Source organism: Octopus bimaculoides, chromosome 7 (genome assembly GCF_001194135.2).
Source record: "Octopus bimaculoides isolate UCB-OBI-ISO-001 chromosome 7, ASM119413v2, whole genome shotgun sequence".
Lineage (NCBI taxonomy): Eukaryota > Metazoa > Mollusca > Cephalopoda > Octopoda > Octopodidae > Octopus > Octopus bimaculoides.
Window position 1 is genome coordinate 48,253,737 of NC_068987.1, and position 17,283 is coordinate 48,271,019.

The 17,283-nt window shown below is 34.9% G+C and overlaps 1 protein-coding gene across 1 annotated transcript in view; it reads right to left on the minus strand.

Moving 5' to 3' along the window:
• Positions 1-17,283, minus strand: part of LOC106873835 (disks large homolog 5) — a 173,897-nt gene that overhangs the window by 54,221 nt on the left and 102,393 nt on the right. The window contains exons 5-9 of the mRNA XM_014921344.2: positions 16,807-16,942; positions 11,701-11,828; positions 6,714-6,816; positions 5,743-5,812; positions 811-914 (exon numbers count right to left, since the gene is read on the minus strand). Coding sequence (XP_014776830.2) covers positions 811-914; positions 5,743-5,812; positions 6,714-6,816; positions 11,701-11,828; positions 16,807-16,942 — 541 coding nt within the window. The remainder of the gene's footprint in view (positions 1-810; positions 915-5,742; positions 5,813-6,713; positions 6,817-11,700; positions 11,829-16,806; positions 16,943-17,283) is intronic.

Here is a 17,283-nt window from a genome sequence, read left to right on the forward strand (position 1 = left end):
TATTAGGAGATCACTGGAATTCAGTCAATGAAAGAAAAAAAGTTTCCAATGATTCTGGGATATTGGGAGGGGCGCTCCTTTTCCGAACAAAAATAAGGAGTTTGCAACATATTAGGAGGTTAGGGTTCTTGATTCCACACAAAAAATCTGAGTTTTTTTTTTCTTAGTGAAAATCATGCAAGTGAAAGGATCAACATTTACCAAAAATAAAGTCACAAATGAATGAGTATGAGAAAGTAGCTGATAAACATACACAAACAAATCTGAATTCAAAACAATCACAGGAATCATGAGTGACAATGATTCCTAACGGTAGATATTGGAACTACAGTGCAATATGAGCTCCGAAAGGCCAATAAATAAGACAACACAGCTGATTTCCTGATTTCATTCACTAAGTTATACTACTGTATGGTGGGTATCTTAACATTTAACTATATGTATTTTAATGATTTTATATGCTTTTATTCTTATTTATTGTACAGTAACATGATTTCATGTGCTTTTAACAGTTTTCTAGTGATTTTATGATTCCAATATTTGTGGCGGACAGAGGTAAAGCTGAGAAAAATGACTTAACTTGATTTTTATTTTACCATATATTGATTTTGAAAACTGACATATAATTGAAAACGACTTAAGCTGAGGTATGCCTGTGTGTGTGTGTGTGGGGAGAGAGAGAGAGGGAGAGAGAGAGAGAGAGAGAGAGAGAGAGAGAGAGAGAGAGAGAGAGAGAGAGAGAGAGAGAGAGAGAGAGAGAGAAAGAGATAGAGAGGGAGAGAGAAAGAGAGAGAGAGAGACTAAACTTACGCTGCTGATTCTGTCCCCAACAATAAGCATTCCATCTTTTGCTATTACTGAACCAGCAGAAATGCGACTGATGAAAATACCATTTTCTATTTGGATTCCCATATCTACAAGAATATAAGAAAGTAATTAAAGTCATATATTTCCATTCAAAGTAATTGCAATAATAAAGTAAAGTAGATATTAACTGTGATATTTAAGAAAATCCAAAAAATAAAAATCAATAAAAATGTTCCTCCAAGGACAATATTCTAACAAATAAAAAAATACAAAATGCACAAAGGTATTTTTATGGAAGATTATTTAGAATGTTTACTTTGTGCTAAAATTTAGATGCATAAACTAGAGTAGTTTTTTTTTTGTGGTTAGTATACAGTAGAGTCTATAAAGGTGCTTTTATGATTGAAAAACACAGCTTGAGCAAATGCTTGACCAAGAAAGATAATTATTTAATGGTGATGTGCCAAACCAACAGAAAAGAACTGTATTTGCTAGAGTATAAGATGCACTCTTGCATAAAACACATCTCTATTTTACAAACAGTTGTTTGAATAAGAACATGGTTTTAGGTTCACTCCCACTGCAGAGCATTTTGTGCAAATATCTTCTATAGTTAGAGGCTGACCAAAGTTTTGTGAGTGGATTTAGAAAATGGAAACTGATTGAAGCCCGTTGTATATATGTGTGAATGTGTATGTATTTGTGTCTCCTTGTCTTGAAATCATGTGATAGTTGTAAATGATTGTCACTGTCAAACAAGCAGTGTCTTTCATTTTCAATATTCTGCAAGAACATGTTAGCCATGGAGAAATATTACCTTGCTTGGAATCAGGTGAAAGTTGGTGAGAGAAAGGCCATCTAGCTGTAGAAAATATACCTCAATAAATTCCATCTGACCCATACAAGCATGGAAAAGAGGACATTAAAATGACAATGATTTTCTGGAAAAACAAATTCGGTAATTCCGTCATACAGATATTTTAAAGTGATTTTTTAGGACAGAAATCAGTAATCCATGCATGCATGTAAATACTGTATTATTAACAGTATACTGGAATAGAGAATGAAACCATAAATTTATAAATAAATTGTTACATGAGTACTCCATTTCAACATTATCTTCTTCCAGATCAACTATACAGTTGTTTATATTTTGGTGAAGAGAATTGCCACAGAGGATGTAAAACTTGTATTTCTAGCTGTGATGTTTTGTGTCACTATTGGCTACCAGTGTGGTGTATTACAATATAGTTTTGTAGTCACCCACTCATTGCAAATAGCTGACAGGCAGGTGCGAGATTCTCAACATTCCTCAACATAGGTGCAGCCATGGCTGTGTGGTAAGAGGCTTGCTTCCCAACTACACGGTGCCACATTCAGTCCCACTGTGTGACACGTTGGGCAAGTGTTTCCTCTTATAACCTCAAGCTAACAAAAGCCTTGTGAATGGATTTGGTACATGGAAACTGAAAGAAGCCTGTTGTATATCTATGTTTGTGTATGTGTGTGTGTGTGTGTGTTTGGGCGTGCATGTGTTTGTATCTGTGTTTGTCCCCCACTACCACTTCACAACTGGCATTTGTGTGTTTACATCCCTGTAACTTAGCAGTTTGGCAAAAGAGATCGATGGACTTAACAAAAACATAAGTACTTGGGTCAATTCATTCGACTAAAAAATCCTTCAAAACGGTACCCCAGCATAGCCACAGTCTAATGACTGAAACAAATAAAAGGTAAAAGATAAAAAATTCCTTGTTTTAGGACAATTTTTCATTTTGATAATGAACAAATGATTGTTAAAGGTAACACAATCATTAAACAATATAAGATACATACCAGGTGAAGGTTATGTAAGCTAGGGAAGGAGGTATAATGAAATGATGTGATCTCCCCATATAACTTCCAATATATTATGAGGCAGTATCAAAAAATTCCCAGACTAGTTCTGTAGTGCACCAACAGATGGCAGCACAGGGTTTCATATGCAGTGAGAGCTAGCAGTGACCTTCATGAGGCAGTGTGCCAAGTGACATTACTGTGTTTCTTTTGCAAGTTGTGAAATTTGTGTCTTTGTGATCATGTGTATGCTGTAGTCTGTGATTTTGTTAAGGACAAGAAGTTGGAACAAAATGCCAACGTGAATTTTGTGTTAAATTTGGGAAGTCAGCTACAAAGATATTGAGCATGCTTATAGTGATGAGGTAATTGTTGGAGGACAATCAATGACACTGCTTATATTGTTTGTCTGTCATATGAGTCCATGCAGGCAATCTTAATGTCTAAATTGAACATGTGACATGTCTCTGCCAAGTCTGTCCCCTGCCTGCTGACCACTGAGCAGAAAGAATATTGCATTGAAGTCTGTCAAGAGCATAAAGAATTGGATTCTTCATGATAACAATGCACCCTGTCACTGAACTCTCCTCACCTATGAGTCTCTTGCCAAAAACAACATGGTATTGCTTCTGCACCTACCCTATTCACCAGATCTAGCACCTGCAGACTTCCATCTCTTCCCCAAGATGGAAATGCAGCTCAAAGTTTGCTGGTTTAACACCATTGTTGAAATCCAGAGTGAATTGCAGAAGGTCCAAAACCAAAAGTGGCAGGAACACAGGGACTGGTGCATTGCTGTGGAAAGTGACTATTTTGAAGGAGATGATATTAAGTTATTTTTTATTAAACATAACTAGTCTGGGAACTTTTTGATACCACCTCATACAAGCAATTTTTTATAAGTTTACGCTAACTCTCTGTGACAATTTGGCCTGTTTTCAATATTTTATTGTGCCTAATGGACATATACTCATCCAGCCTCCTAGTCTACAGTGTTAGGTTTCCCATCTGTAATATGGCTGCATTAGTTGCAGGGCAATTTTTGGACATAAAAAAAGTGCATCTTATACATCACTAAACAGAGTAACTTGGTGTAATTTTTGTGGAGCTGGAAAATAATGGAAAAAAACAGAAAACAAAAATACACCAACAATAAGTTTGAATTTTGAAGTGACATGGGGGAAATGTCAAACTGTTCACATATTTGTCATTGAATATTTCACAAGCCCTGATACTACACAGTATCTCAGTATATATTTTTTTCTACTCTAGGCACAAGGCCCGAAATTTTTTTTTGGGGGTGGGCAACTGATTAGATCAACCCCAGTATGCAACTGGAATTTAATTTATTGACCTTGAAAGGATGAAAGGCAAAGCTGATCTCAGCGGAGTTTGAGTATCTCAGTATATATTACTTTCTAGTAAAGAATATGGATTGCAATGAGATCACACTAAAATGGTGCTATTTATGTGCCACTGGCATGGAAGCTAGAAGCTAGACAGCTGCTCTGGCAACGATCACACTCGGACGGTGCTCTTAGCGCTCCACTGGTACAAGTGCCATCATGATTTCGCTTTCACTTGCCCCAACAGGTCTTCGCAAGCCAAGTTTAGTGTCCAATGAAGGAGAGGTTGGCATGGGTGCCAGTCATCGAATTTGGTTCGATTTCGATTTCACTCAACAGGTCTTCGCACAGTTATGGAAATGAAAACTGGTTTGTATTTGTAGTAAAAAACAAAAAGATCCAATACAGAGTGGAAATAATGATGTGTATGAATGAGAACTGGATTTAGTATCTTCACATTAAATGAATATTGCGAAATTTCTTTCACATGAAATTCTGAAAAGTAAATTGTTTAACTGTTGATGGCCATTCAAATCAAGTTAAATTCTGATAGGGTGAAGCAAAATATGAAATTGTGTTAACCAAAAAACATGTATATAATGTCTGTATTCTATATATACAACAAATAATGTACAGAGTAACTATAAAATCTGAATACTAATAGTAGAAACCATGTTGAAAATATTATTCATTAACGTAGTTGAATAAAATTATTGAAATTATCCATTTTTGCTCATGTATCCAGACTTTATGGTCATCCTGTATATAATATATACAACAAATAAATACACAGTTAAATAGAGGAGAACTCATAGTATGTATCTCTATAGTTAAGATGACTCATAAATATGAAAGATATGCTCAAAATTGTATACAAATCCATTGGCTGCCTCCACAGCTACACTGTAAACATTAACAGCCAGATAATTTTTGCCCTGATAAAATCCATATGAGAGAGAAAAGAGGTGTTGGGAAAATATAAATACTAAAAGAGAAAAAAAATCGACAAAACCATTATAAATTTTGTGTGTTGCAAGAATTTGAAGGAATTAGGGACTAAAAGTGAAGAATTGCTTGGAAGAAACATATCAAAAATGGTGGTTAAAGAGTATAGAGCAACAGACAAATTGAGGAGAATAAAGCAAGAGAGAAAATAATGGAGATGTGACACAGATAATATAATTCTTAATTAAATAAATCTAGTTTTATAAAAGACAAAGACAATTCCAAACAGCTTCTAAATACATGCTCTCTTCTAAGAGAATTAAATTATTTTTGAACTCTACTTTTAGTCACTGAATACAAACAATGAAAAACTGAACCACATTTATGTTTTGAGTAGTTTTTTTTGTTTATGAAGTACTCATCTACCTTAATTAACATTTAAAAAATTTTTTAAATGTTCATTTTTTTAATGTTAATTTTATAAAGGGAGTGTGTTCAACAAGATGTAATTGACACCCATTAAAATGTCATATACACCTACAACTAGTCAAATGGCCTTCTTAGTAAAACTGATGCATCTTGTAAGCTACAACACAAGCCTTAGAAACTGTAGTATGACCCTTGTTAGCTGTAAAACAAACTTCTATACTATTACAGTCTCTGAAGCTGTAATGCAGCCTGAGACATGGCTTTGTAAGTGATGATAAACCTTTTTAAGTTGCAAACTAGGGTGTAAAGCTTAAAAATAGCCTCAACAGAGAATTAATCTTTAACTAGGGAAGTGACTTAATTTAAGTTACATGATTACCTTTCAAGCTTGATACATTGAGCTGAATTGGCTGCCAAGATCGTATCATGGATCTTCGTCGCCGGATGACCTGTCAAATAGAAAAGAATATAACTAGTCTGAAATACTAAAATCATGAAAAATGAACATGTTATCCAGTTAATAGATGAATATTTTTAAGGTGTTAGTAATGAACTTTTATGTTTACTCCTATACATCACTCTTTAACTCTGATTGTTCAGAAGACAAGCCACTACATTCACTCCTCACATATTCTTAGTAGTGCGACACTCAATTACCATTGTTTTCTTGTTATCTCCTCTACTACTAGGTATTCTGGAACTAATGATTATGCCATACACATTACAGCTTCAGTCATGGATATGAACTCACAGTTCTTCAATTAAGTCAACTAATAATTCTTAAAATGCATGAGAACAAATATGTTTGCGAGTCATGCCCTGGAGGAATGAATAAAATGACAGGTGAATTTCATCATATTTACACAAAACTGTTTGACTAAATATTCTTTTCTCTTTTTTTCTTTTTGCCAGTTGCAAAACTGAAGACTGATAATATCATTCTGTCAAAGGGGAAAACAGGATATCCTCATTTATGATTTTGAATTTCTATATTTTTGAATGTCTGTGTTCATTTTATGTTTTGAACTTGAGAAAGACAGGTGAGCTGTCAAAATATCATTCAAACCAATAAACAAGCTATTACGATCACACCACGCTCTTCTTATTGTCTATTTACCTTCGTGAAGAGTTACATCACTCTTTTCAAAATATACTAATAATTCTAGTTTATTATTATTATTATTATTATTATTATTATTATTATCATTATTATCATCATTATTATTATATAACAATGGAGGTCAAGGGCTCTTTACTACATTTACCATATAATTATATGATATAAACTTTAACTGTACTAGCTTGAAAAAAATCAATAGTGAAAAAATAAATATGAAATAAATCACATACCATTTTTATAATGCCAACAGTGTTCACGATAGCCTCTAGTGCAACTTTCCGTTCTACATTAGTGACATCAACATTATTAACCTGAATGACAATATCATTCACTCTATAAAAGAAAAATAATAAAACTATGAACATGACATGTCTGAGAATTGCTGTGACAAACATACAAGCGGCTTATTCTACAGGGCCTGAAAATACTTTATTTCTAATGACACACCTCGATATATGGAATAATGGTTACAAATTTGGAATTGTGTAGCTGCCACACATACACGTCTTTAACTGACTTCCTTGAAAAAGGATTATCTATTTGACTGGTAAAGATTCATTCACCAATATACTACAATCACCAACTCACACTGACACCTTCTTACTACTGTTGTTACTACTGTTACCACTGCTGCTGCTGTTACTACTTTAACTACTATACTTAACACTTCCCATTGCTCTAAATTATTCCTCATCAGAACCCAACCTATTTTACTCATTTTAGCTTTTTTTCAATTATCTGTGACTTATTTCTATAAGTTTTAACTAAATATTTCATCCAATCATATCTTCTTAGAATTGCAACCCTCTGGAACTACGTCCTTTCTTATAGAAATCAACCAACAGAAATTTTAACTCAACCACAATCACAATGGCCTTAATCACCCAAGAGGGATACAAATTGTTTTCTATCTGTTGAGCTAAATAAAATCTTAGAAATAATGACCAACAAAAATCCATAACTTGTAAATTTCTGGAATCTGTATAAAATAATATTTCTTTTTCCATTATTTTTGGTTAATTTTTAGGTATATTTTCAGAAAAATACCTAGCTTCTGGTTTTTATAGATCAAGTAAGTTATGAGTAGTTAAAGGTGAAATGTTTGTTTTAGACGATGTACTTAGTGTATAGAGCTACAGTATAATAGCATTCACATAGTGACATGAAAGTTAGCTTTGCCATTGTTTGAACAGCTACCAAGTATAAAAGAGATAACACATCCCAGTTGAAACTAGGCAGCAGTCTTCATGGCTAAGATAACAGACAAACAGATCTAACTGGAATCAGTCACATGGCAACACTCTGTCGAGAATATCTGTTGCATTTCTAACAAGCTTTTGTGTTTTACATTTTCTTTTCTTTCTTTCATAATTTGTTGACATCTTTTATCTTTTACTTGTTTCAGTCGTGAGACTGTGGCTATGCTGGGGCACCACTGTGAAGAATTTTTAGTTGAATGAATTGACCCCAGTACTTATATTTTTTTTAAAGCCAGGTACTGATTCTATTAGTCTCTTTTTCTGAACTGCTAAGTTAGGGGGATGTAAACACACCAACACTGGTTGTCAAGAAGACATAAAGACACACACACACACAATGGGCTTCTTTCAGAGTCTGTCTATCAAATCCACTCACAAGGCTTTTATAAACCTGTGCTATAGTAGAAGACACTTGCCCAAGATATCATGTAGTTGGGAAGCAAGCTTCTTACTATACAGCCATGCCTGTTAATTTTGGATTATTTTAGTTTGTATCTGAAGCTTTTTAGAAACTAACAAGTTCAGAACAGCAACTTATGTGTATTAAGGTACATATGCACATGCGTGTGCATGCATGTATACATACATACACACACACACACATGTATGGAAAATATTAAATCACTAAAATATTGTGTAATAGTTATTGTTGGTTTTAATATCAAGTTGTTGAGCATTACAACATGTAAATAGGGCAACTTTAAAGAATTTGCATCGATGAAACATCCTGCTTTCAGTCACAAGAACTCTAGGTAAGTTCTAATTTTACACTTAAAGATTTAAAATTATACATTTAGTGTCATATTTTCAAATGAATAATGTGATAAATGTAAGAAGTTTTAACTTGAAAATTTACTGAAAAAAAAAAAAAATCCAATACACCTCACACTACTGCTCTTTTAATTAACGGTACTAGGCTTATATATTTCAAGCAGTATTGATTATAATAAACCACAGAGTGTTACCTGTCATATGACAGGTAACTTTGGAAGTAAACATTTATATACACATTCAGAATGAGCAGAACTAGTGCTTCATTTAACAGACTGCAGGAGAGGCTGTGGAAAAATAGACATGTTTCTACACATGTCAAATGTCAGGTATATATACCAGGCTAGTATGCTTTCTTCCCTGCTGTATGGAGCTGAAACTTGGACAGTCAATAAAGCTCAATTAGACAAGTTATATGCATATATGATGAGACAGCTGTGATGAATTATGAATATCATTCTTTTTGACAAGATCAGATATGAAGAGATCTTATGGCATGCTGGTCTGCTTCCAATGATCAAAATTCCCATTGATAGAAATTTACATTGGTTGGGTGACATACATGGGATGGACAACAACAGGCACTCCAGACAAATCTTTTACTCCCAATAATGCAAGGGAAAAAAGAAATCAGGGGAGATCTAAACTGAGATTCAAAGATAGTGCAAAAAGGAATATGAAGTGGAAAGGAACTGAACATAATAAATGATAAACTCAAATGAAAATCCGATGAGTATGGAGAAAGCTTATCAAATCATGCCAAAGCTATGAACAGTCATAGTCTTGATGACTGACTGCAGTTAATATACATGTTGTGTGGGGAATCTGTACACCTTGGCTAAGTTAGTATAAATGAGCATGTGCAGAACAGTCTAAGGAGAGAGTCATATGCACAGTCATATTGTACAGGTCGTAGGAATTATTGAATAGAGATATTCTGGAGTGCTTGTTGAAGATGCACAGTTGGAGAGTAATAAGAGAACACCAGGAACATTTGATGTTATAACAGTTCAGATATAACAGTGATGACAAGAAGTCATACATCATATCAGTGGCCACTGTATAACTGTGTTGTTATAACAGTGGTAACAAAGTTACGAATGCTTGTAGGAGTGTCAAAATGGAAGAACTACTAGTTTCCATTGTGAAGCAACAACAACAGTTGCAGCAGCAGCTGTTACAACAGCAGCAAGAATACTGTGAACAGCAACAGCAACAACAGCAAAACCAGTAGTTGATAAAATTATTGCTACAATCCAAGAATGCAGCGGCATCGTATTCAGCGGATGGAGTAGCTAACTCTATTGAAAGATTCCTGTATAACCCCGAAAATGGGATTACATTTTCTTCATACAACAGAAGGTATGAAGAAATATTTAAAGAGGAGTGCAAAGGCTGGACAAATGAAAAGAAGGTAAGACTTCTTTTGCGTAATCTAGCTCCGTCAGAGCATGAGAAATGCTGCAACTTTATTCTACCAAAAAAACTGCCAGAAATTTGTTTTGAAGAAACAATTAAAGTATTAACCAATATATTCCGTGAAAAGAGCTCGCTATTCAACATACATTGGGAATGCCTAAATTTGAAAAAAAATGAAAATGATGACTTTGTTACACATGCAGGAATTGTAAATAAAGCATGTGGAAAATTCAAGTTAGGAGAGTTGTCCCCAGATATGTTTAAATGTTTGATATTAGTCAAAGGATTAACTACAAGTGAGGATGCAGAAATATGAGTGAGAATATTAACAAAATTGACACAAGACACTGAATTAACTTTGCAAAAAGTGACAGAAGAATGTCAATGTATTATTAACCTACAGCAGGATACTGGAAAAAAATTGAAAATAATAATATAAATGTACAGGCACATTGACCTATGACAAACAAAAAAATAAAACAAATAAGGCCCAAACTGTGTTATGGTTGTGGTGAGTTGCACTTCAAAAGGGACTGCTTCTTTAGGAATAGAGAATGTTTTTCTTGTGGCAAAATGGGGCATAAACAGTTGCAATGTTGGGCACAAAAGAAAAAGTCAAATGGAAAAACAAAGTGTTTTCAATAAAAACTGATAGGGAGACAAAAAAAAAAACGATCATTTGTATCAGTAAAAATTAATAATGTACAAACAAGATTACAATTAGACACAGAGTAATTTTTCAATAATAAATACTGAAACTTGCAAAAAATTGGAAGACCTATGTTCAAGAAAACAAAGCAAATAGCTTGTGGAGTCTCTGGGTGAATTGATGCCAGATGTAACATTTCATGGCAAGACATTCAAAGGTCTACATATCAGAAAATACCATGAATCTGTTTGATACAGATTGGATGGAGACATTTAATGTGGGATTTGCCCGTAAGTATTTCCTGTAATAATGTGAATGCATTGCATGCCAGATCAAACAAGGTATCTGAGAAGTTACAAATGAAATTAAAAAATTTATATCCTGATGTTTTTTCAGAACTTGGTACATGTACGAAAATAAAAGTGAAATTCCAACTAAAAGAAAATGCCATTTTGGTTTTAAAACCAAAGAAAGCTGTGCCTTTTGCGGCACTGAATCAAGTAGAAAAAGAATTGAAAAGACTTGAGAATACTGGTGTAATACAAAAATTAGTCTATTCGGAAATGGGTAGCGACAATTGTGTACATAAAAAAGGAAAATAACAAAATAAGGGTTTTTGCCAATTTTTCAATGGGATTGTCTGAAAACTTATAACTATCTGTTACCAAGTCCAAACTGTTGCCAAACTTAATGGGGGTAAAAGCTTTTCTAAACTGGATTTATTGGAAGCTTATTTGCAGCTGCAGATAGACGAAGAATGTTTCAAGCTGTTAACGATAAACACGCACAAAGAGTTATACAGGTTTACCCAAATTCCTTTCAGAATAAAAGTCGCACCTGCAATTTTTTGACAGGTTATGGATACAATGTTAGCAGACTGTCTAATAGTCAGAACTCCTCCATACATGCATATACATTAAATCCCAAGTAGTATTAAAATGATGTCAGAGTTAATATTTGAATATCTCAATTGTCCAGCTAAGAAATATATCTACAATATATTAGTAGTCATAAATGTTTTTTTAAACAAATTTCTGAAAGGAGTAGATAAACAAAAAAATCAAGGAAATAAGTCTTGATATAAAATAATATTTAAAAAAAAAAACATTAGTAACTAACTTTAATTTTCCATCTGCTGGACTTCCTTTGTTGACATGACCAATAAATATTGATGTATCATGAGGAAACTGAGGATCATCAATACCACCAACCAACTCAAAACCAAGGTTGCTAGTATCTTGACCATTCTGAATCAAATAAAGGAGAAAAAAAATTAAAGACTTTAAAAACAAAAAGTTATTAAAAATGTTTTATCACAAAAACTGGTTTAAAAACAAAAAATTACATACTGACTTTTTCAAAAGGCAGGTCAACATATGAATTAATGTCTCTTAAAATTGCTTAATCCTTTGATACCAACCTGCTCAAGATCATACCTGGCTCTTTGAGACAAACTTCTGTTTTCAAGTGCTTTAGATTGAAACCTTCCATCAAAATTTATGTTCCAAACACCAGTTTAATAATGACAAAATAATTTTACTAAATTGCTCATTATTTCCAGAATTAATTGAGATTGAATCAGGATATTTCAACAGAAATATTGTAACAAAATGGTTACAGACTGATTTTATCAACCCTTTTGATACTAATCCACATAAAAACCACCCATCAATACAAACTTCCTCTTCCAAAGTAATCTAAATTAACTTCCAGGAAAATTTCATGTTAATTTATGCTCCAACCACCAGCTGAATAATAACAAAGCTATCCATAATGAGAATTGATCATCATCATCATCATTGTCGTTTAATGTCCGCTTTCCATGCTAGCATGGGTTGGACGATTTGACTGAGGACTGGTGAAACCAGATGGCTACACCAGGCTCCAATCTGATTTGGCAGAGTTTCTACAGCTGGATGCCCTTCCTAACGCCAACCACTCAGAGAGTGTAGTGGGTGCTTTTACGTGCCACCGGCACGAAGGCCAGTCAGGCAGTACTGGCAACGGCCACGCTCAAAATGGTGTATTTTATGTGCCACCTGCACAAAAGCATAAAAAAAAATCCACAGTAATTAAGAGCTCAATTAATAACTGGTCATTAAAATCTAACATACCATACTGAGTGGGACTGACTAGCATGTATACATGTAAATGGTTAAAATGATCTTATTTATCATATTTAGAATAAAAGCAGAAAAGCATAAATTTCACTTAAAATTCATACTTTATGTTTAAAGTTATCTAACTAAATTCTACTTTATTTCCAAAATCAACTGTAACAAAGGCAATGTATTTCAATGGAAATATGGTTACAAGAGGGTTGAATCAATAATGTTGTCTTTTGTGTTTATAGCTACACAATATTTCAATTGTGTATTCTCCCATCTCCACGGATCATATTTTACATACCTTTTAGTAGATAAAAACAACCAAAACATTTAGAAACTGAGGTATACATGTGTGTGTGTGTGTGTGTGTGTGTGTGTGTGTGTGTGTGTGTGTGTGTGTGTGTGTGTGTGTGTGTGTGTGTGTGTGTGTGTGTGTGTGTGTGTGTGTGTGTGTGTATACTTATGATGATGATGATGATTTTGATAAAAAGTGGAGTAAGCAAATCCCTTGCACAGCCCATACAGTAATTTGTTTAAAGGGAGGCTAGACATCAGTTTTATCTAGCTAGGGTAGAAGCAAAAAAGAAGAGATCTACCAATGTCCTACAGTGTGAAGATCAGAGACTTGAAGTATTCTGGATTGCTAGACTGTGTCAGTGAGAATCAAGATATTGTCAGAAAGAAATGTGTGCAGATTGATAATGGTATGCTTGCACTTAATGATGTAGGCAAGAAAGAGGCGTGGAAAAGTTGAATGTAGAGAATGAATAGGATAAAGGATAAGGGGAGTCTCCCTCATGTGAACCTAACAGAGAAACCAGCTATCCTAGCAGACAGCAGTATTGTAGCTAAGGCAATTAAAAACATGAAAACTGGGAAAATCCCAGGTCCATCCAGAATCACAGGTGAGATGCTCAAAATATCTTGTAAGGTAGTATACAGGTTAGCCACCCACATAGCTAATCAGGTCATTCAGGAAGGTGTAATACCCAATGACTGGCATAATTGTTAGCTGCTACAAGGATAATGGTGATGCTTCAGTTAGAATCAAGTATAGAGGCATCAAACTACTGGACCTGGTGATGAAAGTTACAGAGAGAGTTATAGCCAAATTAATGAGGAACAGAATTAGGCTAATTGAAATGCAGTTTGGCTTTGTTTGAGGAAGAAGCACTACTGATGCTATTTTCATAGTCAGGCAACTGCAAGAGAAGTACTTAGCTAAGAATAAACCATTATAGTTGGCAATGTTGATCTCAAGAAAACCTTCGATAGAGTGCCTGCAGTGTGATATGGTGAGCTCTGAGGAAACTAGGGACAGATAAGTGGCTGGTAAAAGCTGTGCAGGCCATGTACAAAGACTGTCAGTAAGGTGAGAGTTAACCATGAGTACAGTGAAGAATTTGATGTACAGGTAGTTATTCATCAAAACTTAGTCCTTAGTCTCCTCCTTTTCATCATTGTCCGGAAGCCACTGGGAACTACTGTATATTGATAATCTTGCCCTCATGGCAGATTCCATAGAAGAGAAATTCCAGGTGTGGAAGCAAAACTTGGAAGCTAAAGACCTTATGGTTAACTTAGCAAAGACTACGGTGTTAGTAAACAAAAAAACTGATAGGACCCTACCCCACTTAGGTAGATGGCCCTGTTCAATTTGTAGAAAAGGTGTAGGCAAGAACTCCATACCGAATACCCAGTGTCAGCTATAGACACACAAAAGGTGCAGTGGATTAATAGGAAGGTTTAGCAGAGATGATAGTTTTCGTATGTGGAAGATGCACAGGATCCATAAAAACTTTAGAGACTCAGAAAATTGATTCTTTCAAATGCCCTAATGGATCATTAGAGGTAGTAGATAATTTCTGCTATGTAGGGGACCAAATTAGTAGTGGGGAGGATGCACGGAGAATGTGGTAGCTAGAATAAAAATAGGATAGAGGAAATTCAGAGAGCTATTACCTCTGTTGGCCATGAAAGGTTTCTCACTCCAAGTGAAAGGAAGATTGTATGTTGCATGTATACACATAGCAATTCTACATGATAGTGAGATGTGGGTTCTAAATGCAGAGGACATATGAAGGTTAGAAAGGAATGAGGCTAGTATGCTCCACTGCATGTGTAATTTAAATGTACATGTTCAACAGAGTGCTAGTGTTTTGAGAGAGAATTTAGGCATAAGAGGAATTAGCTGCTGGGTGCAAGAGAAAAGGCTACACTGGTTTGGTTATGTGATATGGATGGATGCCAACAGCTCCGTAAAGAAGTGCTAATCTCTCAAAGTATAGGGTGGCCACAACGTCACACACCATGGGAGATATCAAATATACTTTATTAACAATGAAATAGGTAATCCATTACAAATGTTCAATATCTGCCTCCATCCAATGAGGATTGGCTCGTGAGTAATATTGGCAGTTGTGAAAAGAGATAAAAAAAAAAGAAAGAGAATGTTAGCAATTTCACATACTGCAGGACGGTGTGTGTGATTTTATGGCCACCTTGTAGATGGAACACATAGAAGTGGGAGACCCAGGAAGACATGGGATGAAGTACTGACGAATGATCTCAGGATGCTGAACCGTTCAAGTGAGATGACAAATGACCGAGATACCTAGCACTTTGCTGTACTCAAGAAGACCTGTGCTCCACAGGAGAAGTGTTAAGACTGGTCCCTCTGGTGCTAAGAAGCACTCGTGGCAGTGTCACGTAAAAGTATCCAGCACACTCTGTAAAGTGGTTGGCATTAGGAAGGGCATCCAGCTATAGAAACCATGCCAAATCAGACTGGAGTCTGATGCAGCCCCCCAGCTTACCAGCTCTGGTCAAACCGTCCATTCCATGCCAGCTTGGACAACAGATGTTAAATGATGATGATGATGATGAATGATGATGGTAATGGCTTGTGCGGAACCATTCCCATTTTTTGTTACCGCTGATACAGTTAACAGTTGGTGCAAGTATGCCACAAAACTGATGAACAGCAGACACAACAGGGTGACCATTAACTCTCATGAATTCTTCCACTTTTAAATGCACATATATGATATACTGAATCAGTATTTAAGCACCATGAAATACAGTCACTGCATTTAAGAGTTCAATTATTAGCATATTGTTAAATTCCACTATATAATACAATGCATTATTCATAAGCGAAATAAAGTTCATACATATATATATATATATATATCATGGACTCTCCTGTTGTTAGACAATGTATGAGGGTTTCGCAATTTCTTGCTGAACAAGCACACAAATGATTTGCTTAAGTGATCAAATGTTTGTGTTCATAAAAGTTCAATCCTTCCATCAAATCGACATTACCTGTACAGGTGCACCATGTGCCACATGTCAGATGACGAAATGATTGCAGAGCAATGTAAATTGAAGTGTTTTGCTCAAGAACACAATGCAATGCCTGGGAATCAAAACCACAATCTCACAATTGTGAGTGCAACACCCTAACCACTAAGCCATGAGCCTCTACACACATATTAAAAAAGGCTAACTGTTCAGGGCAACATATCAAGAATAATAAAAAAAGCAAAAATTTCACAAACAGTTTCCAATTTAATTCTGCCCTACAGTTTCAAAAGCTTAAATTGAAATAGTGTGTGTGTGTGTGTGTGTGCGTGCATGCTTGAGTGCATGTGTGTCTAATATATGAAGCAAGAAAGGGTTGGTGACATAAAGGACTTTTAGAAAATTTCCCTCAACAAATTTCCGAAGTATAGAAAAGTGCAATGTTAAAAATAATGATGATGAAGATTATTGAATTTACTCTTATTCATAAGTGTGTGTGTAGGGTGGGACATTTGCCACAGGCATGTTAAGTCTTTCTAGACTGAAGTAATAAAGATAAGTAGACGAGATTACTGTGGTTGTATTCAGTTTAATTACTGATGGACATTAGGGAAAATATAGATAGGAAGACTGTTCAAGACAAATAGCATTTTTCTATGTATTGCAACCATGTGTATAATTCAGTGAAAAACCACTTTTAAAGATTTGCTTGAACTATCTTATTTTATTTACCACTACTTTCAACAATTGATCTACAACACTTTGAAAGAAAGAAAGAATATATATTCTTAGATATAGCTATTTCACTTACGATGTCTATCTCGTGTGTCTCTGTTTCCCATTCTAACATGTCAGCATCAATAGCAGAGTCACGGCTATGGTTGTGCCCAATGGAATTCAGTTGATATTTTCGTGTCTCTTTCTCTAAGAAGGCAACATGCTTCTCTCTGAAATAAAATTAAATTGCATTAGAGATAATAATATAAAAATCAAATCAACTTAAATATTTACTGACACTATCAAAAGTACACACACACATATGCATGTCATTTTAAATTATTAGCTCTTTACCTGATAAACAAGTCATGGAAAATATTTGATAACTCAGTCAAAACATTGCTATATTATATATTACTAGCAGCTAAGCCCGGTTTCAGCTGGTCTGTTTGGATGATGTGGCTGTGATCGTTCTCGGTTAGGCATAATCTATAACAGTGTTTCTCAACCTTATCATTTCAGGTCCCCTGTTTCGATTGGAGCCTCCAGCTGTATGAAAATTTCCTCCCCT